The sequence below is a fragment of the Aulonocara sp. 'chitande type north' Nkhata Bay genome, linkage group LG22, assembly GCF_057382095.1.
Source record: "Aulonocara sp. 'chitande type north' Nkhata Bay isolate Kocher_YH1m ecotype deep benthic linkage group LG22, A_spYH_male_GT1.1, whole genome shotgun sequence".
Classification (NCBI taxonomy): Eukaryota; Metazoa; Chordata; class Actinopteri; order Cichliformes; family Cichlidae; genus Aulonocara; species Aulonocara sp. 'chitande type north' Nkhata Bay.
Genome location: NC_141364.1, coordinates 9955189 through 9979823, shown reverse-complemented (window position 1 = coordinate 9979823; position 24635 = coordinate 9955189). Strand labels below are relative to the sequence as shown.

Sequence of the window (24635 nt, the reverse complement as noted above, 5' to 3'; positions counted from 1 at the left end):
GTCCAGACCAAAAAGGCTAGGCAGCGCCTGTATCACCTACGACAACTGAGGAAGTTTAGGGTCCCTCCAAAGATCCTCAGGATTTTCTATACAGGCGCTGTGGAGAGCATCCTCACACAGAACATGACACCGTGGTTCGGGAACAGCTGTGTGAAGGACCAAAAAGCTCTCCAGAGAGTGATCCGTACAGCAGAACGCTGCTGCAGGATTGCTCTCCCCCTGCTTCAGGACACACCAGGAGATGCCGGACTAGAGCAGCGCAGATACTGAAGGACCCGTCCCATCCTGGCAACAAACTGTTCCAACTTCTGCAATCTGGTAGAAGGTTCCGCATCTTCCGGGCAAGGACAGAGAGACTCAAGAGGAGCTTCTATCCCCAAGCCATCCGTGCCCTAAACACACACACCCGCCCTCTCACATCATCTATAATTGACTGAGACAGGACTCTCTTCCAGACACTCTAAACCAAGGCACAATGTACATTCCAAATTCCTTTAATTTTAATGTTTATATTGTCTATCCTGTAAAATAGTCAGATGTCTATTCATATTAATGTACAGAATTCACCTGCTTGCTGCTACTACTGCACATTCACCCAGTGTATATATATATATATATATATATATATATATATATATATATATATATATATATATATATATATATAAAATGTTCTTCCTCTACACCCCCCCAATTTTTGCACATGTCGAGGAGCGTGTCAGGCTACATTTCACTGTGTGTTATACTTGTATAACTATGCATGTGACAAATAAAGAACCTTGAACCTTGAACTTCATTTAGGTGCAAGGGGTGGGTGGGGGTATTTCATTTTCATTTTATCTTTTGCATTTTTAAAAGTGTAAACTTCATTGAGGAAAATTTGAAATTTTTATGATATTTTGTTTGGAGATAAACGTTGGCGGTTTTATTTATTTTCACAGCACTATGAGCCGCTTTACTGCATCCGCCATTTTACTTTTGGGCATGAATCCACCAGTAGCTGAGAATTTCTAGCAACTAACCTCCTGGCAGCGTCCCGTTCAACCACCACAACCATCACACATGTTGTTTTCTGTTGCGGTTTAACTTTTCTTCCACTGTTTATTTAACGCTTGTAGAAACGTGTGTCTTAGCAAAATGCTAGCTTTTGGGCAGCATAAGCTTCTCTGTGAGGACTAACTAAAGGACAGGAACATCGTTTTATTTCAGTACAGGCCCATTATCGATGAGATATGCGAAAATTAAATTACACATTGACCGTTTTGTCTAGAAGCTGTTGTTTTATCCGTGTTGCACTGTCAGCTAATTGAATATCTCCGGAGCGCCCCCTGCTGGGCCTCCAGCTGGATTGCAGCCAGTTTCTCGGGGATTGGGCTCTGTCAATACATGTAACAATGGGTCTGTCAGTAACGTTTAATAATTGTCCATGCAGCTATTGTTTATTCAGCGGCAGGTGAATCAACAGGTTAACGTGTGATGGCGTTTCGTGACAGTTCAAACCGACGTTTACACTAAACACCCACTCACACCGTATGAGGATGCTGCTTAGTCAACTGGCTATAAGCAGCAGCTGCGCCTGCGGGCAGGCTGCCGTTAGTCTCGTTTTATTAGCGTGATTTTTTTGAGATGGCGGTTAGCATGTGGAGTTTACCAGTGACGTTTTGCTGCAAATAGTCAGCGAGGCTCCATGTAAAACAACAAAATCTCGGCTCATCGAAGGTAAAGTCATTAAACTAACGTTTACTGGGCTAACTGTTGACTGGCTAATGTAGCTAAAAGCTAGCTTAACCCAGGGAATATAAACAATGAACCAAAAACTAAGGAGCGAATGTCTTCAGCCCTTCATCGTGTGAGTGCCGCCTTTAAAAGTAGATGGTGAAATAGTAGAGCATCGACGTGAGCAGTAATCACCAGGTGGTAAATTATTCGGGATGAACACAGGTGGTTATTAATAAATCAGCCCTATTTATCCCATATTCGGGAAATGCTATCGTTACAGCACTTAAATTGAACATTAAAGATAACACCCGGATTATCTGGCAGATGGCTTTCTGGTAGGCGGATGTATTGAATTATAGAGTGTGATGGCATGTGGAAGGGAAGATTTTGTATATCTCTCCTTGTGGCAGTGTATCTGAGGCAGGCTCTGCTGTCTGTTTAGTAAGTGTTGCAGAGGGTGGTCAAGATTATCTATGATGGATAGCAGACTGTTCAGTGGCCTCGTCTCGACCACAGCTCTTTCATAAGTGTCGTGTGTGCAGCCAGTCACAGAGCCAGCCTGTCTGATCAGTTTATTCAGTATGTTGGAGTCACCAGCTCCCCAGCAGACTTCAGCAAAGTCTAAAATTGGGTGATCTGCAGCATTTTGTTGGATGCTTTGAAGGATCTCAGTTTCTTTAGGAAATAGAGTCTCCTATTACCCTTCTTGTATACAATCTGTGTTGGTTTTCCTGATTTGGATGCCTGGAGTAGCCCTCTACTTCAACACCTTGTCCCAGGATAGGTCTTGGCTATGTAGCTGCCCTCTTCCTTCTGAAGTTAGTCACCGTAACTGTGGTCTTATTCACATTCAGAGGTAGACAATTCCTCCTAGACTACTTCACCGGTGGGCCCAGGCAAGTCTCTGGTGTGAGGGAGCTAGTCAATAGTTGTTAAGCCCTGATAGTGTTGAGTTCTTCGGTACAGGAACCAAACAGCATATTTTCCATAACACTGATATTAGCAGCGTTTTACCTGACATTTGAGGTAAAATGATGAGGTAAAATTGGTCTTCATGAAATTACTCGTAAGCAATTAAAGATCAATCAGAGGATAATAGATTAATGTACCAGCTGATCTTTTCTGCGGTGAATGTTATCAGCCTTCTTTTGTGGAAACCAGACAGTGTTATTGCATATTTTAATGGCGTAACAAAACATATATTAGTCTATAATGCATTATATGTATAAGTGTGGATTAGAAAAATAATAACTACATGTGTAGTAAAATATGAGAAAACAACTGACAACTTTTGTGCCTTTCCTCTAGGTTTCTCTGACCATGGATCCGACCTGCAGTGGGTCTGTGGCTCCGGCCGGTTTGACGGTCCAGGTGTGCTTCCCAGGCGCCAGAGCAGCTGTTTTGGACAATCTGAACCGGCAGCGGGAGGAAGGCAGGCTGTGCGATCTCTCCATCCAGGTGCAAGGTCAAGTGTTCAGGGCTCACCGCTGTGTCCTCGCTGCATCCTCACCTTACTTTCATGATCAGGTAGGGCAGAGCATATTAATGCAGGGTTGAAGTTGTTGGGGTTTACTGTCTGATGTTGCACTCCAGTAATATAGCACTATTAGAATACCTAAAATCATCTCTGCATGTAGAGTGGGTGACAAGAGACGAAGGGAGAGACACCACTTCACAGCCTTTATGAGCATATCACCCACATGTTTTCTACTCCACATTTTGAGCTTTAATATTTACATTTTGGCCACAGCTGGCAAACATGTTTAAAAGCTGTATTATTAACTGTTGGAGTGCAATCCACTGAAAAAGATACCTGCTAATTAATACGTAGTAACATAAGCTGATGGTTATGATAAAATACTTGAATTTCACTCGCCAAAACTGAAGCAGAAAATCCTTGGGTAGTCTGTACCTCACAGTAGCTCAGATAATTTCATCAAACAGCACAAACATGGTGGAAATGTCCACATCAGTGACTCCAGTTAGCGGAAACCTAGCTTTTGTATAAAAAGCAGGTGTCTTAAGCCTCCCTTATAGTTTCTTTAGCTGTTTTTCTATGTTTAAAATGGATAACAAACTGAGCAACAGTTTGTTTTTGTAAAGGCACTGGGTTTGTAAAACACTGGCAGAAAACCTGTTTATGTGTATATTTTAGTCCAGATGTCAAAGTGTGTCTTTGTTTCTGTCTCTTCACAGGTGTTACTGAAAAATGTTACAACTGTCTCCCTGCCCTCAGTCATGGACCCAGTTGCCTTTGAGAGCGTCCTGAGTTCTGCGTACACTGGCCAGCTGAGCATCGTGCATGACGATATCGTCAACTATGTCACCGTGGCCAGTTTCCTCCAGATGTGGCACATCGTGGACAAATGCACCGAGATCCTGAAGAGGCCTCGGTCCTTAGCAGAGGGCGCCTCTGGGGAGGCTGCCGCCGCAGCTCACCCCGGCTCTGCATCTCGCCAGCAGTCCCCGAGCAGCACGGAGTGCCTGTATGCAGAAAGGGAGGGAAGGAGGAGGGAGAAGAAGCCAGATTCACTGCCTCCTTTGGCTACATGGAGACGCCCACAGCAGTTCTCAAGATGGGGACGCCCTCGACCCTCGTCAGCCCAGCACTTGGCTGATTCACAGCTGGACAGCCTTCCTGGCTATGTGGAGACTGATTACACCAGCTGCGAGGAGACATGGGTATCGTGCAATGCTAAGACGAGTCACTTTACTCATGACGGACCTGGACACAATGCCCGGCACCATGGGGGGTTTTTGGGTGCTGAGGCTTTAAAGCAGAAAGTCAGATTTCAACAGCGGGGGGCACCACAGACCTCTGATCGACCACTCGATAAGAATAGAGAGAGTGGGGATGGTGATGAGACGCAGGATAAGAGGAGGAGTGAGAGAAGAGAGATTGAGGCGGATGAAGGAGTAGGAGAAGAGACGGGGAAGAAGGAAGGCTTTGCACAAATGGGACACTGTGGTAAGATGGACAAATATGAACAGCATTAAAGAATCCTTTTTAGACACTATTTGTTATTAGGATTTTTACTTTTCTTGAACAGCAGTTTTTTTCCAAATATAAAGAAATTTGCAGCTTTTGTGGGGATGATTTGGACTGACAGCAGTGCCCTGACATTTACTGTAAATGTTACTGAAAGTTAATATGTTTATATATTATAAAATAAATACAAGAATTTAAATATTTTATTTATTGGTTTCAATTTAGTGAAATTCTGATTTACGTCAGCAGTGGATATAAATATAAATAATGTTGAATCTGACCAGATAGCTGGGTCATATATTCTTTCTCTTTGTGCATTTTCCCAGTGAATTTAATAAACTGTGCTTTTGTTCCTTCTTGTCTTCAGCAGACTTTCACTCAGTTTCAAATGAAAATGACGAAGCTGGACATGTTGCAGGGAAGCAGAGTGCAGACGTGATGAAGCAAAGAGATTTGGTAGGAAGCGATCCAGCCACAGACCTGCCCAGTCTTCATGGTTGCCAAACAGGTGACGCAGTTCCAGACCCTTCCTGCCCGTCCTCAGCGAGGCTTCAGTGGCAAACAGGTGCCTGGTCTCAGCAAGAGCAGAGGCCTCAGGAAGGAGAGGGCGGCAGCTGCAGTAAAGATGAGGATGATGAAGAGGAGGATGTGGATTTTGAATGTTTCACAGAAGCGACCTATAGGAGAGGCACTTACGATGAGATTGAAGATGGCACAGGACAGGTTTCCCAGCGGCCTTTGGTCCCCGTGTCTCCTGACTTTACAGTGGCGGGCGCGGAGGTGAATTGGCAGGGTGGCTCTTTGACCCCTACCTCCAGTCGCCATTTGTCCTCATCTTCTGCTGCATTTCCACCGCCCCCTTCACCTCCAACCCCATCTTCATCATCCTCAGTGTCCCTCGCTGCTGCGCCCTACACGGGCAAAGTACACTTCTGCCACTGTGGGAAAGCCTACACCCTGAAGAGTATGCGTGACCGGCATGTGAAGATGCAGCACCTCAATTTACGGCCCTTTGGGTGTCCTGTTTGCACAAAGTCCTTCAAAATGAAGCACCATCTCACTAAGCACCTTAAAACCCACGGAGGGCTGCGGCCCTATGAATGCAGCCTCTGTGGGAAGAAAGTCATTTGGAGAGACAGCTTCCTGAGACATCAGGCCCGATGTGAGAGACTTGCTTCCAGCTCCTCGGCGAACAGCAACAGTGCAAGCGCAGCAGCAGATATGGATGATGGCTACAGTTATGGATTTGATGAAGGGGAAGCCTTTCTCCCCACTGGAGGACAGGTGAAAGTTGAGGAAGTGGATTTTCATAAGGAGATAGAGGATGGGATGGGTGGGCTTTTGGGTAGTGTTTCTGGGATAGTTGCTGAGCTAAGAACCCAGACGCAAAACTTGGACCCTGGCAGTCACGTTTTTAAAGAGGAGGCCAGCGAGAGCTTTACCTGAAATTAAACGTTTATGTGGAAAACGGTGATTTAAAGCACTTACTGTAAAGTTTGAAGAAGGATTTTGCTTAAATTGCCATGAAATGTCATCCGATCTTCACACAATCTGAATAAACGAAGAACACAAGCAGTTATACTTTTCATTCTTTTATTTATGAAACCTTGAGCAATCACTCAGTGCTGGATGGAAAGAATAAGCGAACCTTTGTGCTAATGAGTTCTCAGAAAAGCTGCTTGGAGTCAGGTGTTCCAATTAAGGCAATGAGATTTGACTTGTGGGATGTAGAGGCACTTATCCCTATAAACAAATGTGTACACAGTCTGATTACTTACAAAGCCTTTTCTGAAATTTATATAAAGTGGAAATATAGGACAGGCACTACTCTTTTTTTTCCAAAGGCCACAGAGACCACAATATATCTGCAAACAATATATCTACACTTACTAAAATAATTAAAAGATATACAGAAAACTTTTGAATAACAAATAGTGTTAATGGAAGGATTTTGCTAAGTAAATAAGTTTGCAAAAGACCAGATGGATGTTCCAAAACAGTTCTGTAATAATTTTCTGAGCACAGTTGAGACAAAAGTCAGTCTTACCATCCACCAACTGGATGCTTTGCAGGCATTGAGAGAGTAAATACGTTTATAGCGGCAGTTCTAAATCTGATGCTTAGAAGAGTTTGGGAAGATGCAGTAAAACAGGAAATATTATTGGCCTCAATGCTGTTAATGTTTGTCCAACTAAATAAATTCAATAGTTTACTTACCGTTTTAGAATAAACACTGTGGGATTACTCAATGTGTTCAATAAAGACATGAAAAGTAAAACTGATATTTTCCGAGTTTGATCAGATAATTAGTAATCAGTTAAAGTGTTGGTGATCCCAAAGGATTTGTCAGCTTTCTGCTGTATGTACATAAACCCTTTAAAAGATGGAAATGTATAACGCAACAAATCTTTGAGCCACTGCTTCAGTTTTGTCCATTACATGTGCATTATTTACAGGCCATGGTTATTTTGAAAAACATGAGAGAAAAAAAATTCTAATTTCAAGTGATCCTTTTTCATTTTGCAGCGTCACATAGGCTCAGTTTTTGTTTAGTGATGCTTAAAACTCTACCAAGCAGTGTTGTGAATGTATTTCTCGCATTTTGCACATAAATTATTTGCCATTGACCTTTAACACAAGGATAAAAATGCTTTTTTCCCGTGCCATGCTGATGTCACTTATGTGAAGAAAAAAAAATCATGGTAATAAAAGTAGTTTTGTTTCCTGGTTTTGGTGATCTGTGATCATTTTAAAACATGTCACTGAGGCTCATTTTAATATTGTGTGTTATTTTAGAGCACTGAGGCCATTTTTAAATATTTTGTTAAATGACTTCTCAAGAAAGAAACTTAAAATCAATGGTGATGAGATTACAGCTTTATCTAGCAGTTGCTGACAAAGCCAGTCAGTGTATTGGCACCTGAGAGGCTAACACTGGGCTCCCGAATAGCTTGTTAGATTTATATGAAGTTTAGCATCTTTTCCAGGTTGAAACAGGTGACTTTGGGTTTCTAGTAGATAAGTGTGATCGTCTTCCCTGTGAGACGAGCTCTACCAGTTACATTTAGGCTTGCAGGGTGTGAACACTGATTTATAATTTTTCCATTTTAGGCTAACACAGTGGATTTTAAATCAAGCTATTAAGATATGATTGAGGTGGAGACTATCAGTTTAAATTCAAGTGGTTCAACAAAAGCAATATATAACTGGGAAAGGCAGTTGACTTTAAAAAAAAAAGTAATTCCGGTGACTGGAGTCGATTTTGTTAATTTCTTCTGTTGTATTTGGGAACTATTTATTTTTGCTATCAGTATGAGGTCCTTAGATGTTGATGTAAGTGAAGGAGGCTATGATTAGACTTAAAAAAAACAAAATGAACACCAGAGGGAGACATTATTTTAGGAGTGACCAGTCGACTGTTTGGTACTTTTCTAAAACGAAAGAATGCAGTAAACACCAATAAATCCACAACTAAAGTGGATTCTTGCAGTTTCTTTCATCGGTTAAGAAAAATCCCTTCCTAGTGGAAATTTGACCAACATAAACAAATCTTACATTTTTGAGGAGTTAGAAATGTTTTTAGATGAATAGCCTCTTATCTAAAAGTATTTGAAAAGTACTGTATATGCGGCATTTTCCCACTGGTCAATATTAAAAGATTTTTAAGCAACATTCCACACTGCTGTGTGTTTTTGGAGGACATAAAACACTGAGGTTTAAAGAAACATTGCAGATAATTTTAGAACCCTTAGGCTGATTTGAAACAATCTGGAATTCATGTTTTAAACAATGCTGAGATTGTCGTAGAGCACTAGTGTGTAGATAGTGGTGGCCATTCTAGAACAACGGTGTGCAACATTCCAGAATGCAGAAGTTGATTTTTAAGCATTCATGGCCATTCTAGAACACAGATGCTAATGTGAAACATTCTAGAACTCTGAGACTGATTCTAAACTTACTAGAGCACGGCACATTCTAGAACACAGGTGTCGAACTTGAGGCCTTGAGGCCCGGAGTTGGACACCCCTGTTCTAGAATGTATGTTTTAAACAATGCTGAAGTGCTGTGTATATTGGTGATCATTCTAGAACAACAGTGTGCAACATTCTAAACATTGATGGTCATTCTAGAACATTTTAGAAACATTCTAGAACACTGAGGCTGATCTGAAACATACTAGAATGTTTTTTTTTTAACAATGCTACAAGTTTATTGAACACTAGTTTTTCATTGTAGCTAATTGTAGAAGACTAATGCATGAATAATGCTTCATTGGGAAATCTACAATGTTAACCCTTCACTGTAACCTTCCATGTAGCCTGATGTGCACCACCTGATGTGCACCTCCTGAAAAATATAACTACACATCGGGTTGATGCAGGCTGCCTCGACTTCAATGGCATGGAAATGTGGTGGACGGCTAAAAGGAGTTTCTGATTACGACGTAAGTTAGGATGCAGCTTTCCTGCAGAAGTCTAAATCGAGCTTTAGGCTCATCTTAAAACCTGGGTCATTTATGGTCATTCTCATAACAGTCTCAATAACTGTTTGTTGGCTCTTAGTCACCTGCTGAGTTGTGTGCATAAGAACATATTGCTTTTTTTATAGTGGAGAAATTCTGAAATTCAAATTTCAGTAAACAGGTGCTGCTTTTGGATATAGTATTTGCCCCATTAGAACACATTTAGAATGCTGCCTTGCAGCACAATGACGGGGCACAAGAGGTCTCTGTAGCTCAACACTGCATCAAGCCATTCTAGTCAAAAACTACACTATCTGTGATAACATGATCTAGAGATGCCAGTGAATGGGACTGCTGATTAATATATTTGGGTGTTTTCAGAAGGGATAGTCTATAGAAATAGCAAACATGAGGTCCTGACCATCAAAGAAAGAAATGACATAACACAGAAAATACACATTTTTGGCTTGCAGAGCCCTATAGCTTAGAGAGAAATGTTACTGCAGTACAGTTAAAAATCATTTTATAGTAATGTTTTGTCACATTAGACACTTGTATGGCTGGATTAACTGTGAAGATGAACTGGCTGAGTGTACAGTTTGCTCTTTATATGTGCGTGACGTAACATGGATTATAGACCTCTGAGCCAATTGTTGAATTATTCAGAGAATAAGCAGCTCAGTGATTATTCTGCTTTTAGAGGCAGTAGTCCATGAAAAGTTCTATCTCACCGTTATTTCTAATGATGAGAAACACTGTTTTTCCCACTTCTCAGTATTGACAAGGGAGTCTAACGAGGATGACTCATCCTTGTTTAGTGTTTAATTAAATGTAGGACAGAGTGTCCTGCTTGATGTAGTTGAGATCTTGTTTTTTTCACTCTGCAAAAGACTTTGATATTGGGATTATCGTCTGACGTAGACGACTGGCCTCGAGAGAATATTTCAGCAGTGTTTGGGAGCTTTTTATGGCATGGATCATCGCTGAGTTACAACAGGGGCTTATCAGTTTACATTTTTTTCCTCTCAGTTTTTGAGCTGCTAGGTCAAACTATAAGCCTTCTAAGCTGCAAGAAGGTAACAGGGTCAAATTTTGTAATTTTTTAAAACAATTTGGCAATTCAACAAAGACTCTTAATGGGTAAAATATTGAAAATTTATGAAGTATGGTTACAAATCTTCCAGTAGAAGGCTATTACTTACCTTAAATGAGCTTAAATGAGCAGAAATGTAATTTTCTTTTTCTTTCATAGTACTAGAAATTTATATTTCTTTATTTATTTGAGTTTATTTAAGACGTTAGAATATATAACTTCATAATAACGGGAAGCGGTGCAAGAAGAAATCTTATAAGCCTGCCCTTTGTACAAATGAATAGTTTAACACAAGGTATTTCACAATTGCACAATGCCTCTATGCATACTTGCAAATGTACCTCAGCATCAACACACATACAACACATACACATACAGAGCACACTATATTTCATACATTCATGTGCTCAAGGACAAAATAGAAACAAAATAGGAAGTAAGCATGATAAATTGGAACGGAACCAATGAACAGCTCATTTTCTACATTATTATTAGGGACACTTTGTGTACATTATCTTTGTGTAGTGTGTCTGTGTGAACTATTGTGTTGTTTGTTTACATTAAACTAATGATTAATTTAATATGTGTGATGTGAGGCACGATAACTTACAGCGAATGCAGCAGCAAGCATGCCAATGGTACTAAAACAGTCATTTCTGTTCTGAGCCTGTCATTTTCCACGTCTCTGTGTCAAATTGCTTATGTCTCATGCTTTGTGTTTTATTTTGATAGTCCTTGTCTCATGTCAGTGTATCTAGTTTTGCGTCCCCTTGTCTCTTTATGTCTGATTAGTTCCAGCTGTGTTTCCACCTGTTCCCCGTCGTTTCGTTATCCTGCCTGTGTATTTTAGCCCTCAGTCTTCCCCTGTTTGTTGTCACGTCATACTGTCAGTGCTAAGTGCTGTGTGTGAGTCTTCGGCGCTCCTAGTATTCTCCAAGTTCTCTGTTGTAGTGTACTTCCCTAGGTTTTATGTTTCTGGTTTCGTTTTCTTGTATTCAGTGTAGAGTTTTTCCGGGAAATAGAGCTGCCGTTTTAATTTTACTTTTCCGTGTGCCAAGTCCTGGATTTGGGTCCTCATCCTGCCTGCCACACAGCGAAACATGACACTATACAATATTTTATACTGTTTTTTGCATTACTTAAATGGAAAAAGGCATAAAGCTTTAGAAGTGCAGCTATTTTTATGGTCTGTTCAACCTTAAGAATATAGACTGTATATAGGTGGTTATGTTTTTCTTCAAGAACGTAACCACCGTGACATCATCATATGATTTGATTTGATTGATTAGCATTTAAATATCTCAGTGAAGACAGAACAAAGATCTACCACAAAGCAAGAAAGCATGAGACAAGGCTAATCAAAAGGTATTGGCTGAAGCATTTGCTTATTACGCCAAGCCTTTTAACAAAAGATCCTTTTGCATGCAGCTCCTGTACACAGGGCTCGAAGCAAATAATAAAACAATAAAACATATGGTTATTATAGTCCTAATGTGAGGCCCTGTTCTGAGAATTTGTTGCTGTTCCTAACTTCATGAGGAGTGAGAGCTCGGTCTGACTGAGACACCAATAAACAGCAGATACTCTCATACACCAGCGACTTATCATGCATAAGGTAAACATGCCTTAAAGCAGGGGTGGGGAACTCCAGGCCTCAAGGGCCGGTGTCCTGCAGGTTTTAGATCTCACCCTGGGTCATCACACCTGAATCAAATGATTAGTTCATTATAGGCCTCTGGAGAGCTTCAAGACAACTTCAGGAGGTAATTTAGCCATTGAAATCAGCTGTGTTGCACTAAGGATACATCTAAAACTTGCAGGACACCGGCCCTCGAGGCCTGGAGTTGAACACCCCTGCTCTAAAGCGTCTTGTGTTTTATCCTCCTCCTAAACTCTAGCAGAGACTATATTTCACATATATTTGAAACTACTGACTGAGAAGAAGCTCATCGGGAAAGTTTTTAACTGAGTTCAAAATAATCTAAAAACCATTTTCTCATCACTTTCTATGAAATCAAACCTTATTAAAAGGAAAAGAAAAAACAGTTTTAAGGACTTCTGGCTTGATCTTTATGACTAAAGTCCATCTTTTACATACAGTCTATGCATTCGACTAGTTGTGTCCACTTGTTTTCAGGCATTTTAAGCCTAGCAGACTGTCCCCTTACCACAGACGTGAAAGTGTTATTATCTGGTTAACGTTCAGCAGGAACGCTAGCGTGCACATTCGTTGTCACATTTTTTGCTCAGAGCTCATTTGAATCATATGTTTGGTAAATCATAACAATTAAAATGCAGCAAAGACAAGGGAATGATCTGATTTTAAAACATTTAATAACTCTTAAATGTGAAAAAAGTAAAGGTGTTTATTGCAAGTTAGGCTGTACATTACAAACAGGAAATTTACATTAAGAGGAAACACAACACTTATTTAAGTATCAGTTCCTATTCCCGTAGCACCACCACACATTAGCCATCTCATCTTTACAGTGCTTTTGACCATTCAGTTAAAGTGAACATACAAACATCAAGTAGAAATAAGAGTGGCAGTGTAATTTATTACAAACAAAAAAAAAATAAATCACAAAATATTTGTCAGAACACATGAATCCAACATCCTGTCCTACAGTACTGTGCTCCTCGTGCCAACTTGCTGCTTCATCCTTAAACCTTTTGAACCACTTGCAAATTAACCATCAGCTATAAAACATGTCAGCCATCCTCTGGAAAAACACAAATCACCATAAAACTTAAATGACGACAGAACAGATAAAGAAAATCACTAAATGAGGCAAAAGCTACAGAAAAGACAACAGAATAGTTTTAGCACATTTCTCAGGTGTGAAACAGTGCATTCGAAAGGGCATTTTTATCTTGTTTTGATAGAGTTGGGAAGCATCAATATCATACATGGTGATTAATTACACTGAGGCAAAGAAAACTTATGCAGTGGTGTTAAAAACAATATTAGAGTCCACTACTTCTATAGGTTTCCAGTTGCATTTTACAAACGTGTGGCTTTGTGACATGCTCAAGCAGAAACGGGACCACCCTCTGTCACGATTTCACATGTGAAAGTTTGTTTGGCTTGTGTGTCGTGTGAGCTGTGTGTTTCTAGGAAGCAGCGAGATCCATAAAGCATCAATCGTGTACAAAATGCAGACGACAGCAGACATAGAAGAAACAAACACCTGCCATGAACAAACCTCAGACAGCAGACACTAGCACCATCAAACAATGATTTTTATGGTAGGAGACTTTACTAAAAGCATGACTGAACCTCTTACAAACAGCTAAATAATTCCTCAGAAGTAGGATTAAAAATAAAAAGAGGATTTTTACACTAATGTTGTGTCTCTGTCTACAGATAAAGGAGGATCGTGTTAGTTTGTTAACATCTCTTGAGGTCGTGAGTCTGCCGCAGGCGTATCTGTCTCTTCTTTTGGTCTCGTCAGTGTCGGATCTGCGGTTTGGTCCTCAGTGGAGAGCTTAGAAGATGGTGCTCCAGCGTTTAGAGGGTGCACGGGACTTGCCTTCTCCCTGGAGAGAAGAAGAAGTGGACATGAGGAGGTTGAGAAAAACATTAGTTTTCCTGCCGCAGCCACAGATAAGAGCAATCTGGGAAGATATTTGGTTAAAACAGTGTTGAAAGTTCATGAACGAGGTGATTGTCAAAAAAAACGTTGCATTTAGTGGCGCTGATCCACACTGAAAATAAAGCCTCAAAAACATCGAGGTAGATGGCATTGGATGAATTTGGGCTTACATGTAAAAGTGAAAATGTGGCTCTAAAGCTTGTTAGTTTATTATGATGACAGGCTGCAGTAAAAGCATGATGATGAAATGATCGTATTTACATCCTACTCACTGATCTCTGACGAGAACATCACTGTTGCATTTGAGCAAACACAAACAGGAAGCAGTGATCGTGAAATCCAGGTTTACAGGCAGAAAGGGGGAATTCTGGGTAACGCAAAGAGGCAAACGTTCTGCGAGCTCACCAGGTTGAAGAGTCTGGACAGCGTGCTTTGGTCTCTGCGCCTTCTGACTGGTGACTTTGTGCTCTCGGCACGCGGTGACGTGGCCTAGAAAAAGATGCCTTATAAGCACAGGTGGAGAACTGGAACCAGCTCCAGAATCCAGCATTGCCTCACTGCATAACCTTTAAGCAATTCATTTTACATGGACGGCCTTTTCCTCTCCATGAGATTAAAGATATTTTCCCCCAGACAATCAGAGATATCAAACTACTTCAACAAAATGCCAAACACACAAAAAAACTACTTAACATTTTGTTACAAAGGGCGCCATTTTTGCTGTTGCTGCACAAAAAACACATAACCACCCGTAATATGACTGCAAACCTTCTTTTTAATGATCTCCATCCTCTTTAAATGCATTAGGATGGACTCCTTGGTATTTGGGTTTGTGCTTTCATTGTGTTTGGCTATGAGTTGAATTTCCTTCTTTGATATTTAAAGTGAATTGGTGTGCAAAATAACAAAGTGCAGGTATGTGGTTTCTCTGCAACAGCAAAGAAGAAAGTTGTCTTTGATCTGTTATTGTGAGTAGACATGAAAGGAGAGAAATATGAATGTGTGACTGGACCAGATTTCACCTAACAGTAACCTTTAGGGGAAAGAAGATGGATGACAAGGAGAAGATGGGGTCCATGAGAAGAGACACTGACACAAAGGGTGTAAGTGGCTGATCAAATGACACACAAAGAGTTGTCCACAGTGGCTGGACAGATAAGAAGACACAAAGGAGGTGGCAGACCAGAACAGATGGATCGGTGAGTCATCTCTGGAGAAGTTGATGAAGGTGTTACAGAGAACTAGAGGTGTGAAAGAGGAGGGGGGGGGAGAGGTCCTAAGAAAAAAGCGTTTACCGGCTGTGGTTCATAAATAGTTGAGCGATTTCAAAGTCATCCAGAAGCAGTGAGTCGCTCTGGATTGAAGCAAAGAAGGGAGGGAAATTGAAGTGTAATGAACTTATCAATAAGTCAATAACTGTATCAATAATTTCCAAGCAGCAAGTCAATGAATGAAATCGATTTTCTGTGGCATTCATCCAGGCTGATCTGCTGTAACTGTGCCTTTCAGGCCTTGTGTGTGAATGCTGGTGAATCAGGACGTGAATGCGACTTGATTCATCGCGCTCCGGTATAAAATGTATTTCTCTTCAGGGAGGAAAGCAGTGAAACACAAAGTAGGTTAGGAAACAGGTGCACTGCAGACAAAGGACATGTTGCAAAGAAGAGGTTGACAGACAGATTTAAATGGGATGATTGCAGACGCACAGAGCGGCGCAGTCAGCAGTGGGGCTTTTGTATAATTTGAGATGGATCGAGTGACGTACCAAACCCAAGACGTCTCTCCACTGGACATGAAAAAGAAACAGATAACGACATGGTGAGATGAGCAACAGTAAGATTATGATGCCACCTGCACTGGTCTCAGATTAGCTTTGTGGTAGCAGACAAGTCGATGTGAAAACTCTGATTTTATCCAGTCCCTCCATGATCTCCACTGCTATGATCTAGCTTTTAAAAATGTTTCGGTAAAGGTTCCTAAAAAAAAACACGAAGAAACTGAAAATGGATGCACATATAAAAAAAAGAGAAAAGGTTTCGTTTCCTGTCCAGTTATCTCATGATCCTTGATAATGTATTTATCCAGTACCAGAGTGGGAATCTGCATTTTAGAGGAATATGTGACCCTTATAAAGAAATTGCTTTGCAATAATAAGACAAATATAAGAATACAGATAGATCCCCACACAGAGGATTACTAATAATCTAGTAAACATCAGCATAAATAAGATGACTTGCTATGATATTTTTTTTCCAGATATTCATTCAATAAACGTATGAACTATAACCTTAATATTACATAATGGCACCATCATCAGGTCACAGTCTTGGTTTGCTCAGTTATAACCAATTATCTATTTGTCTCACTAAAATCAGCCTCAGCTTTAGTTTATGTTACCATGATAACACCAGGATAGCAACCATGGTGATGTGTGAAATTAGGTACACATTACAGTTTAGCTTTCATTAACCCTTCAAAGCCCAAACCGTGTTTATGAACCCTTCTGACAAATATTAAAAAATACATTAAATATCATTTTTGTGCAGTTTATTGCTGGCAGTTTGAAAAAGAAAAACAATAAGTGGGTTACGGTTAAAGAAAATCTCGCTGGTGATGCAGAGGTCTCTATCTATTATGATCTTATTATCTGATATTTTCTTATTTATGGCTTATAGTGCTGTCTGTGATTATATCAGCTTTTTCCTTTGTAGGACATTTAGATAATCTCTGTGAACACAGGTGAACTCTGTTTCATCCATTTGTTTATGGGTGAAAGACCCACAGTGCACATTTAGATCCACAGGACACTTCATGGCTCTCCAGTGATTTTGTAACCATTACATGAAGGCACCTTCAGCAAAATGCTGAAAATGAGTAAAGTGAATTTCCACAATAAGATGTGAGATGCAATTAGCAGAAATTGTGGTGGGAAATTTGCAGTCATGACAGTATCAGTAAAGTAACCACTGAGACAGATTTTAGGTCAAATATCCAAATCTCATTTTTAGGCTTCTCTAAATAAAGAACTTTGATTCTGCTGCTTTTATAGCAGAGTGTATTTATATCGGCAACAGTTGAGTATTGATTTCAGTTTTACTTCTTTGAAGTCTGGGTGCATGTGCAGTTGGTGCATTCAAGACACAAAAAATGAATTACATTAAAAAATAAAAATAAAGTCAGGACTGCAAATGTCCTCATAGACCTTCATTATCTAACACTAAAATTTGTATCTCTCAGGCCTGAGCAGACCCTAGCAGACTGACAGTAAGCATAATCGATGCCTGCAAAGTGCAAAATTCTTGATGTAATATCCAACAGTAAAATCTGCTAAATTGGCTAATTTTAGCTTGCGGTTTTGTATCTCCACTTTTTAAGATAGTATTAACAAGATTTCTGAAATAAACTCAATTTTGGATTAAATATTACCCAAAATAAGTGACTGAGTCCATAGACTCAGGAGGAAAGTGTTTGCAGAGGTCAAAAAGGGAGTTTTCATATAAACTTGTATAGGACCTGAATCGTTTTTGCTTCTACAACTGTCGCCATCTTGTGGTCTTCGGATAGAATGCAAGTTTTAGGTACTTCCCCTTTTGAGGTTAGCATAAAACATGAATGTAGCTTCCTATCTAAGTGACAACCAATCAGAAGAGGTTTTGATAAAAAAAAAAGGTGTGGCCTTAGAGGGAAATGAGCTTAAACAGCTTAAGACAGAGGAATGAACTGAGGGGCTTTTGTAACATTCAGTTTATCTTACTATATAATGTCTTTGTCTCTATATTGATCCCTTCTCTTTCTTCTCCTTCACTTCACCCCCCTAAAGACTGCAGCATATGGCTGCTCCTCCCTGAGCCTGGCTCTGCTGGAGTCCTCTTCCTGTTAAATGGCAGTTCTTTCTTCCCACTGATGCCAAGCGCTTGCTCACAGGGGTTCATCTGACTGTTAGGCTTTCCTCTTTAAAATGATTGGATCTCTATTTAACTATAAAAAGGTGAGGTGATTGTTTTGACTTTGTTTTGGCACTTCATCAACAAAATTGAATTTAAACCTGAAATGATAAAGAGTGATTATTTTAACCTTTGATTGCTGCAAAAACACTTTATCTTCATCCTGTGGTTAAACCTTTGGAATAATTAAAAACAGATATGGGTAAAGTGGGACTCACCCTGGATTTAGGACGAGGAGAGGAAACCTGAGGAACACCAAGCAACAACAACAGCAACAACAACAACAAGAGAGTGACTGATTGTTCAGAGCAAAAAAAACAAAAACAAAAACAGAGCAACAAACTCAGATATGAAATAAACAAAAAGTGCTGAGCTGCTGATTGAAATTTCCCCAAAATCTTTTTTAACAATATGCAAATAAAGGAGTCATGCGCGCGCTAATCACTGAGATAGGCGAGGAAAAACAATTTAACCAGCTGTTTTTAAAAAAAAAACAAAAAAACATTGCCACACTGTTGATGCCAAGAGTTAGAGCCAAAGAAAATACTGGAGGAAATTTGTTTTTTCCGCATTATGAGTTATGCAGTTTTTGGCAATTTCAGGGGATTACATCAAACAAATTTAATTGAATGATGCTCGGCGGGGTTAGCGTGACCCAGCAACAAAAAATAGCTTTTATAAAGGTAAGTAAAACATGTATGGAATGGCATGAATAACGTGTGCGTGCAAGTGGAACTTACAAAGCTCCTGAAGAAATGCACAACAGCATTTTCATTAGTCCGACGGCGGGAAGAGGACTGCTGGGGTGAGGCGGCCAGATGACCCCGGAAAGACCCCTGAGAAGATAAGCAGAGGTCAAGTAACTGCATATATTTGTTTAACACATGTTCATCTGACTGTATGAAACATTCATTTTTCTGCAGTGTCTTCATGATAGAACAGATTGGGATGAGCTCACTTTCTCTGATGAAAGTCAGCACCATGCAGCTGCAGAATTATAGCTTTGATATTTCCTAATTGTTGTCAGATCTCAGTGACAGAGAGGAAATTATCAAGATGATGTTTTTAAGACTGATGATACAGATTAAACCTCATATATGCAAATCAATTTTTAATGATTTTGTAAATGTTCAAGGTTCAAGGGTTCAATAAACACTCCTTTTAGAAAAAAATTGAGTGTTCTGGGAATTAAAGACTTTAAAGTTTTAAAGGCAAAAGCAATGAAGACAATGAGAGGAGATGTATCCCTGATGGTCATCTAAGGCGAGCTGTGAGATCAGAAGCAACCCCTACATATTGCTGTAAGCCTTTGTTTATGTGGGAAGCCAATCAGAGGAAGGTTTCTGCCTCTATGACAGTTATTGTATTTTTTTTTACTTGGTCTTATATTTAATGAATACAAAGAAGTCCGAATAAAGAAGCGAGATATGTGCAGGCACGCATCTTTTTGCTTTCTGTTGTTTTCTGTCTGTCTTGCAAATGAGTCACAGAAAGGCTGAAATACAAGAGTGAAACACACAAACAATAAAATTCAAGAAATCTCTGAGATCTGGCGTCCTTGCGCTCTGCCTACTCAGAATAACAGCCTCAGATAGCAGATGAAAGCAGTTTGGAAGCAGCAGAAGGGCCCCTCCCATCACATACTGTTGAATCTTGAAATCTGAAAGGGGTTTTGTCTGATGTTTTCTATCTGCTGCAGCTCATGGTCAGACAGATATTACAGACTAAATTTACATGCATCCACATTGAGGCCTGTTTTTTCCTTCACAAGATCTCAATGGGACTGTATTAGAGCCTTTATATTAGATTCTTTGCAGCATTTTGCAAGATAACAAGAAAAACAAAATAAAACAGTGCATCGGGGCAAAGCTACCAAAGCAACTGGATGGATTTTTGAGTTACTCATACCCTCCAAAAAAAAAAAAAAATATATATATATATTTTAAAAAAGCTGAAGATGGGAGGCAAAAAAAAAATCCACAGCCCACAGTACATACAGTAATTTTGAGTGTGAGCTTTTACATAGTGCAGTACTCAGTGAAACATCACAGAGATGGTGTCTGACATACAAAACAACCTCAGTGCTTTAGGACACTGACGCTTAAATAAGTGGATTTTAATTAACAGATAAGGTCTGCAGGTGAATGTGAAGTACAAGCAGTAAAACCAAAGAAATCTCAACTCTGCTCAAGAAAATTCAAAATTGCTTAAATATTTAAAAGCAAACTGTCATAATATAAACTGCAGAAGTGAATTATCACCTCCCCTAACCTCTAATCATCCACAAAGTCTCACTTTAGTTTATGAGGACATTTCTTTTTAATATTTCACTTTTTAAGATAAAAACACAAGTTATTAATCATATTAATTGCATTATTATTGTAACCACATTATTATTTATATGTAAAAATTAATATATGCATGAATTGGCTTACAGACCACAGCTTGGCACAAAGTATCTAATTAACTAAGTAAAAGTTTAAAACTGGGTTAAGCTGAGGATGAAACTGTCCTTTTAAATGGATGGATGCTCACCTTGCTCCTCTTCTTTTTGTTTCCTCCAAAGAATTTGCTAATCTGATCCATCAGACCGGGGTTCTTCTTTTTCCTCCCGAGCCCGAAAGCGCTCTGCCCTGAGGTGCTCGCTGTAGCCATGCTAGCTGCTGCTGCTGTTGGTGGCGTTGACCTCTCTGTTTACTCAGTAGTCCTCTTCCAAGCTATTCCAAAGCTCACAGTGCCAAAACCCGTCTCTGCTGCTCCTTCAGGGTGGTTTGCAGCCCATCTGACGCTCAGGGGCTGTCTTTGAAGGTGTCATCCCCTTGGCCCAAGGGCACCATGGGACATACTGAGGGTCAGGTTGGTGAGGGTGGGGGGGTTTGCATTGGTGATGTCCATGGTTCTGGCTCAGCTCCAGGCATTCTTTGGAGCTTCAGTGGCTGTGTCAGTCACTGCCGCCCTCCGCATGGGCCCGGCCATTGTTCCTCTCCCCATCTGCCTCACCCCGGCCGCAGGGACAACAAGGGTTATCTCTGAGTCTGAACTCACACCCTGATGCAAAGCAGCCCGAAGCACTGTGGGGCCATTGTTGCATCGGCCCCATATATCTTCTTCATGCATTGTGTTTGAATTGGATGTACAGTCACCAGATTAAGAAAAGGAAAGACTATGGTGTGAAAGAGACAAAAACCTGTGAACACAGGCCAATTATCTGTCTGCACAGTAATAAAATAAACTTGAGGTGACTTTGCACATTGCATTTGCTCCGTTTCGGTGTCTTTAAGCCAAAGCCATTGAAGAGCTCCAGTTATTTCAGTTTATGACTAACAGGAGAACAAGATCTGTGCCATGGACTTGAAAACTGCAGCTTTATGCTTTAATGCCAATAAAAGTACAAATGCACCAAGTTTAAATCTGCAAAAAAATAAATAAAAGGTAGCTGCCTTGAAAGCATCTGCAGCTTATTGATGATTGAGCAAACTGCATTTGCTCCTGAAGACCTTGGAGTGAATATTTTTGTTAGCCGTCAGTGTTTCACAGAACGATCCATGGCTGTTTAGCAGTGTAGAGTGTAAATTTATTTTCTCATTGTACCACTTAACAACATTACAAGGAGTCCTGCATGTGTTGTTTCACCCAGAGCGGCTGCGGCGGTCGGCAGACAAAGCACGATCTGTTGAGCAGCGAGCTGTGTTAGAAAACACCCATGCAGCATCAGAATATTAATATTTTGCAACAGATGTCTTTTTGTTGTTGATTGTTTCTTATTTCAAGTCAAGCAGAAATGTTTATAGAAAACAAACAGGTTAAACTGGAAAAACATGGCTTAAATTCATATGTGTTCATATCGCACAACATAAAGCAAGTGAAAAGTGGGGGTTTTGGCCACGTTACTGAAGTGGAAGTTTTATAGGAACAGTCTCCATATTTTTAATAACAATGTTTTAGTGTTTTAATATAAATAGTAAGACATTCTTTCAAGCTTCTGAACATTTTCTAAACTTTGTATCCAATTCAGATTCAGATACTAAGCCAGAGATGCAAATAACACACACATATGGCTAATGATTGAACCACCAATGACATGCATGTCTAACATACCACTGTGGGAGGAAACTGGTATGCAAACATGCAAACTTCACAAAGAAGCAGGTTCAAACCCAGAGCCATCTAACCGCTGCAACACCATGCCACCCATTTTTAAACTCTGAACTAATTTTCCGAGTAATTCATGTGCCAACCTTGGGAGCCCCATTGGCTGATACACGCATGCAGGTAAATCACACATTCACCTCAGCAGCTGAGATCTATAGGCTATTGGTTCCTGCCTTTTCAATCATCTACAATCTAATCAAAACCACCATCTGCAGATCACTTGCACACAACAAACATTTGTATATTTCAATAAAAACCTCTATTATGGTAATCACAGATAAAAAGACATGTACATAGTGCATCTGTGGATACCAATGACAAACCAAGCCAGTTGCATATCCAGTGGGTTGCAGAGGCAGGCCTCTAAATAACTTGGATGTTGAATGAATGGCCGAGCTTGATGAGTGGGTGAGCTGTCATGTGGCCTGATAATGAAGAGATCCTGCTGGCTTCTCAGTTTCCACCAACAGTCTTATTTTTAGCTTTTCTTTATCATGTGATCACAAATTTTAGTTAACACGTTTTTAGTATTTATATTTTACTTATTGACTAAACTCTAAATATTATGTACCACAAATATATATTTGTGGTACATAATGGTCTATTTAGTGTTGACTGTTGTGAGCTGCCTGGCTTGCGCACTTTTTGGTTTTACTTTTAAGTAATATGTGTACGCGGTGTGCTAAACGTGGAAATAAGATTAAAAAAAATCTTGTTCTGCTTGATGGGCATATAATTTTGAAACAAACAAGCTCTGAACTGTTTCTCCTCACTCGTGCTGTCATATTGTTGTGAATCATTACAGGATAATTTGTTTTGGGACTCATTTCTCTTTCCTGCTGACATCAGAGGCTGAATGTCTGCAGACAGTTTCAGTCTGGGATGTTAGGGCTTGTTTTCTTTTCCTGCTTTCACCCAAATTCAAAAAATCTAATCATGAAAGTTTCAGCCTTACAGCAGTATTTCTATTTATTTATCTTTCATCTCAGTCCCTGTTTTGCAGCAGACTGACTGTTATCATGTATATATAAGAAAGAACTTGAGAAATCTGACAATCCCCTATGAGCAACACTTGGCAAACGTTGGGAGGAAGAACTCCCTTTTGACAGGAACAAACCTCCAGCAGAGTCAGGATCACGGAGAGGCAACCACTGGTCGAAACTGGTTTTGGGGTGAAGGGAAAGCGTAGACAGAAAATCAAATTAAGTAACATTTTCTTTAGCAAGTAACACATTTGTAACTATTCCAGCAAGATTTATGACTTGCTGAGTTTGTTGTATTTGAACATTTTTATTCTTTTATTGACCCTATATTAGCTACATCCTAGGTAGCTGTTTCTGGGGTCTTTCAGCTTATAAAACTAAAATAAACACATTGAAATAAAGAGAATTGAAAGTAAGCATGAAAGTTAAATACCAACACTTGAAATTTGACTATATTTTGCATATCTTATATATCTGAAAATTAAAGTTTATTTAACAATAATAATTTAACTCTGACATGAATGTTCAGGTTTGGATCTTGTTGATTGCATCATATGTGACATGGATCTTGTCAGTGACCATTGAAAGTTTTTTATTCAAATCAAACCAAAGTTTGAAAAAATGAAAGATACATTTCAAACTTCATTATTGTTTTTTCCCCCCTTTTTTTTTAGAATGTGAGTTTCATTTTTAATTGTTTACCTTTGGGTTTGAATCATGTTTATTGCTCCGAACTCACTGAGCCTCGTCTCAAGTGGAGTTCGAGTTGCATTCCAACTAATGCTAAACTGGCAAATAACGATGATGAGCATGGTGCAAAAACAAGGTTGACAATGGCATCCAGAGTCTGGAGCCCACTTGATGATGACTTGACCTTTAGATGCAGAAGGGAACATTGCTGCCTGTCAACCTGTAGGTATAATGAAATGTTATGCTGGTCTTTGAGTACAAAGTGAACTATTCTTGGAGGGTTTGCAGATGCATATACTGTCATATTTTGTTACTTTTGTTGAAAGTGAATGGCTCAATAAATCAACCAAAAAATAAAGCCCTTAAATTGATGATGTAAATCTGTCAGATTTAGCTACTAGCTAATTTTGATCTGCAGTCCCAGGCAGGTTGTTTTTAGGTTTTTAGGTTTTCATGGCTTGCTTACAGATTCTTTCGATTCATCGTGATGTGGTTTCATTTGTCTGTGTCCAACTAATGAGACAAAAGGTCATAAGAGAGAAAAGTTTTGAGGCCTCAGTCGTTAAATTGTTCCCAACAAGCCTAAAATTTCCCAAACCAAATTTGACTATTCACAACTTTAAAAAAAAATGTAAATTCTGGATCTATTATTATACCTAAATATTTATATTTATCACCTGATACTGACTGATGATGATAGTAACTGACAGTCTTGTCCCTATTACTAATTACATCTGAATCACTATTTCAGGACCGTGAAAAAAAAAACACAGTTTAGCTGAAATTAAGATGCAAACATGAATTTGGCAGGCAGTTAGTTACATTGATCAGTGTAAATGACAGTTCTTCAGCAGCCTGGTTCTTGGTTTTAGCATGTAGCACATGTAGCACACAATGACATATATCTGGCAATATCAGTAGGTGGACAAAATACAAGTCAGCCATTAATTTACAAATAAATGTAAAGCAGATGTTGCTATTGTTGATTATGCAAAGCTAGCTGAATA

At 39.7% G+C, this 24635-nt stretch overlaps 2 protein-coding genes across 8 annotated transcripts; one reads left to right on the top strand and one right to left on the bottom strand.

Moving 5' to 3' along the window:
• The first annotated feature begins 1044 nt into the window (after positions 1 to 1044).
• zbtb22a (zinc finger and BTB domain containing 22a) lies at positions 1045 to 7437 on the top strand. Of its 5 annotated transcripts, none has more exons than XM_086279278.1 (4): positions 1045 to 1453; positions 3028 to 3246; positions 3916 to 4687; positions 5076 to 7437. In XM_086279278.1, exons 1-4 carry the CDS (start codon positions 1427 to 1429, stop codon positions 6152 to 6154), a joined length of 2097 nt encoding a protein of 698 aa, XP_086135404.1. In that variant the 5' UTR covers positions 1045 to 1426; the 3' UTR covers positions 6155 to 7437. The 5 variants fall into 5 exon arrangements, with proteins under 5 accessions (XP_086135404.1, XP_086135408.1, XP_086135407.1 ...); XM_086279282.1 differs by lacking the exon at positions 1045 to 1453 and adding an exon at positions 1460 to 1719; XM_086279281.1 differs by lacking the exon at positions 1045 to 1453 and adding an exon at positions 1717 to 1849.
• Positions 7438 to 12578: 5141 nt separating this feature from the next.
• mbpa (myelin basic protein a) lies at positions 12579 to 20619 on the bottom strand. 3 transcript variants are annotated; one of them, XM_086280169.1, is made up of 8 exons: positions 20339 to 20619; positions 18544 to 18639; positions 18022 to 18048; positions 15625 to 15645; positions 15155 to 15213; positions 14265 to 14348; positions 14132 to 14152; positions 12579 to 13803 (listed from the first exon to the last, which is right to left on the bottom strand). In XM_086280169.1, the coding sequence occupies exons 1-8, from the start codon at positions 20456 to 20458 to the stop codon at positions 13647 to 13649; spliced, it is 585 nt and encodes a 194-aa protein (XP_086136295.1). In that variant the 5' UTR covers positions 20459 to 20619; the 3' UTR covers positions 12579 to 13646. The 3 variants fall into 3 exon arrangements, with proteins under 3 accessions (XP_086136295.1, XP_086136296.1, XP_086136297.1); XM_086280170.1 differs by lacking the exon at positions 14132 to 14152; XM_086280171.1 differs by lacking the exons at positions 14132 to 14152; positions 15155 to 15213.
• Between the last annotated feature and the right edge of the window lie 4016 nt (positions 20620 to 24635).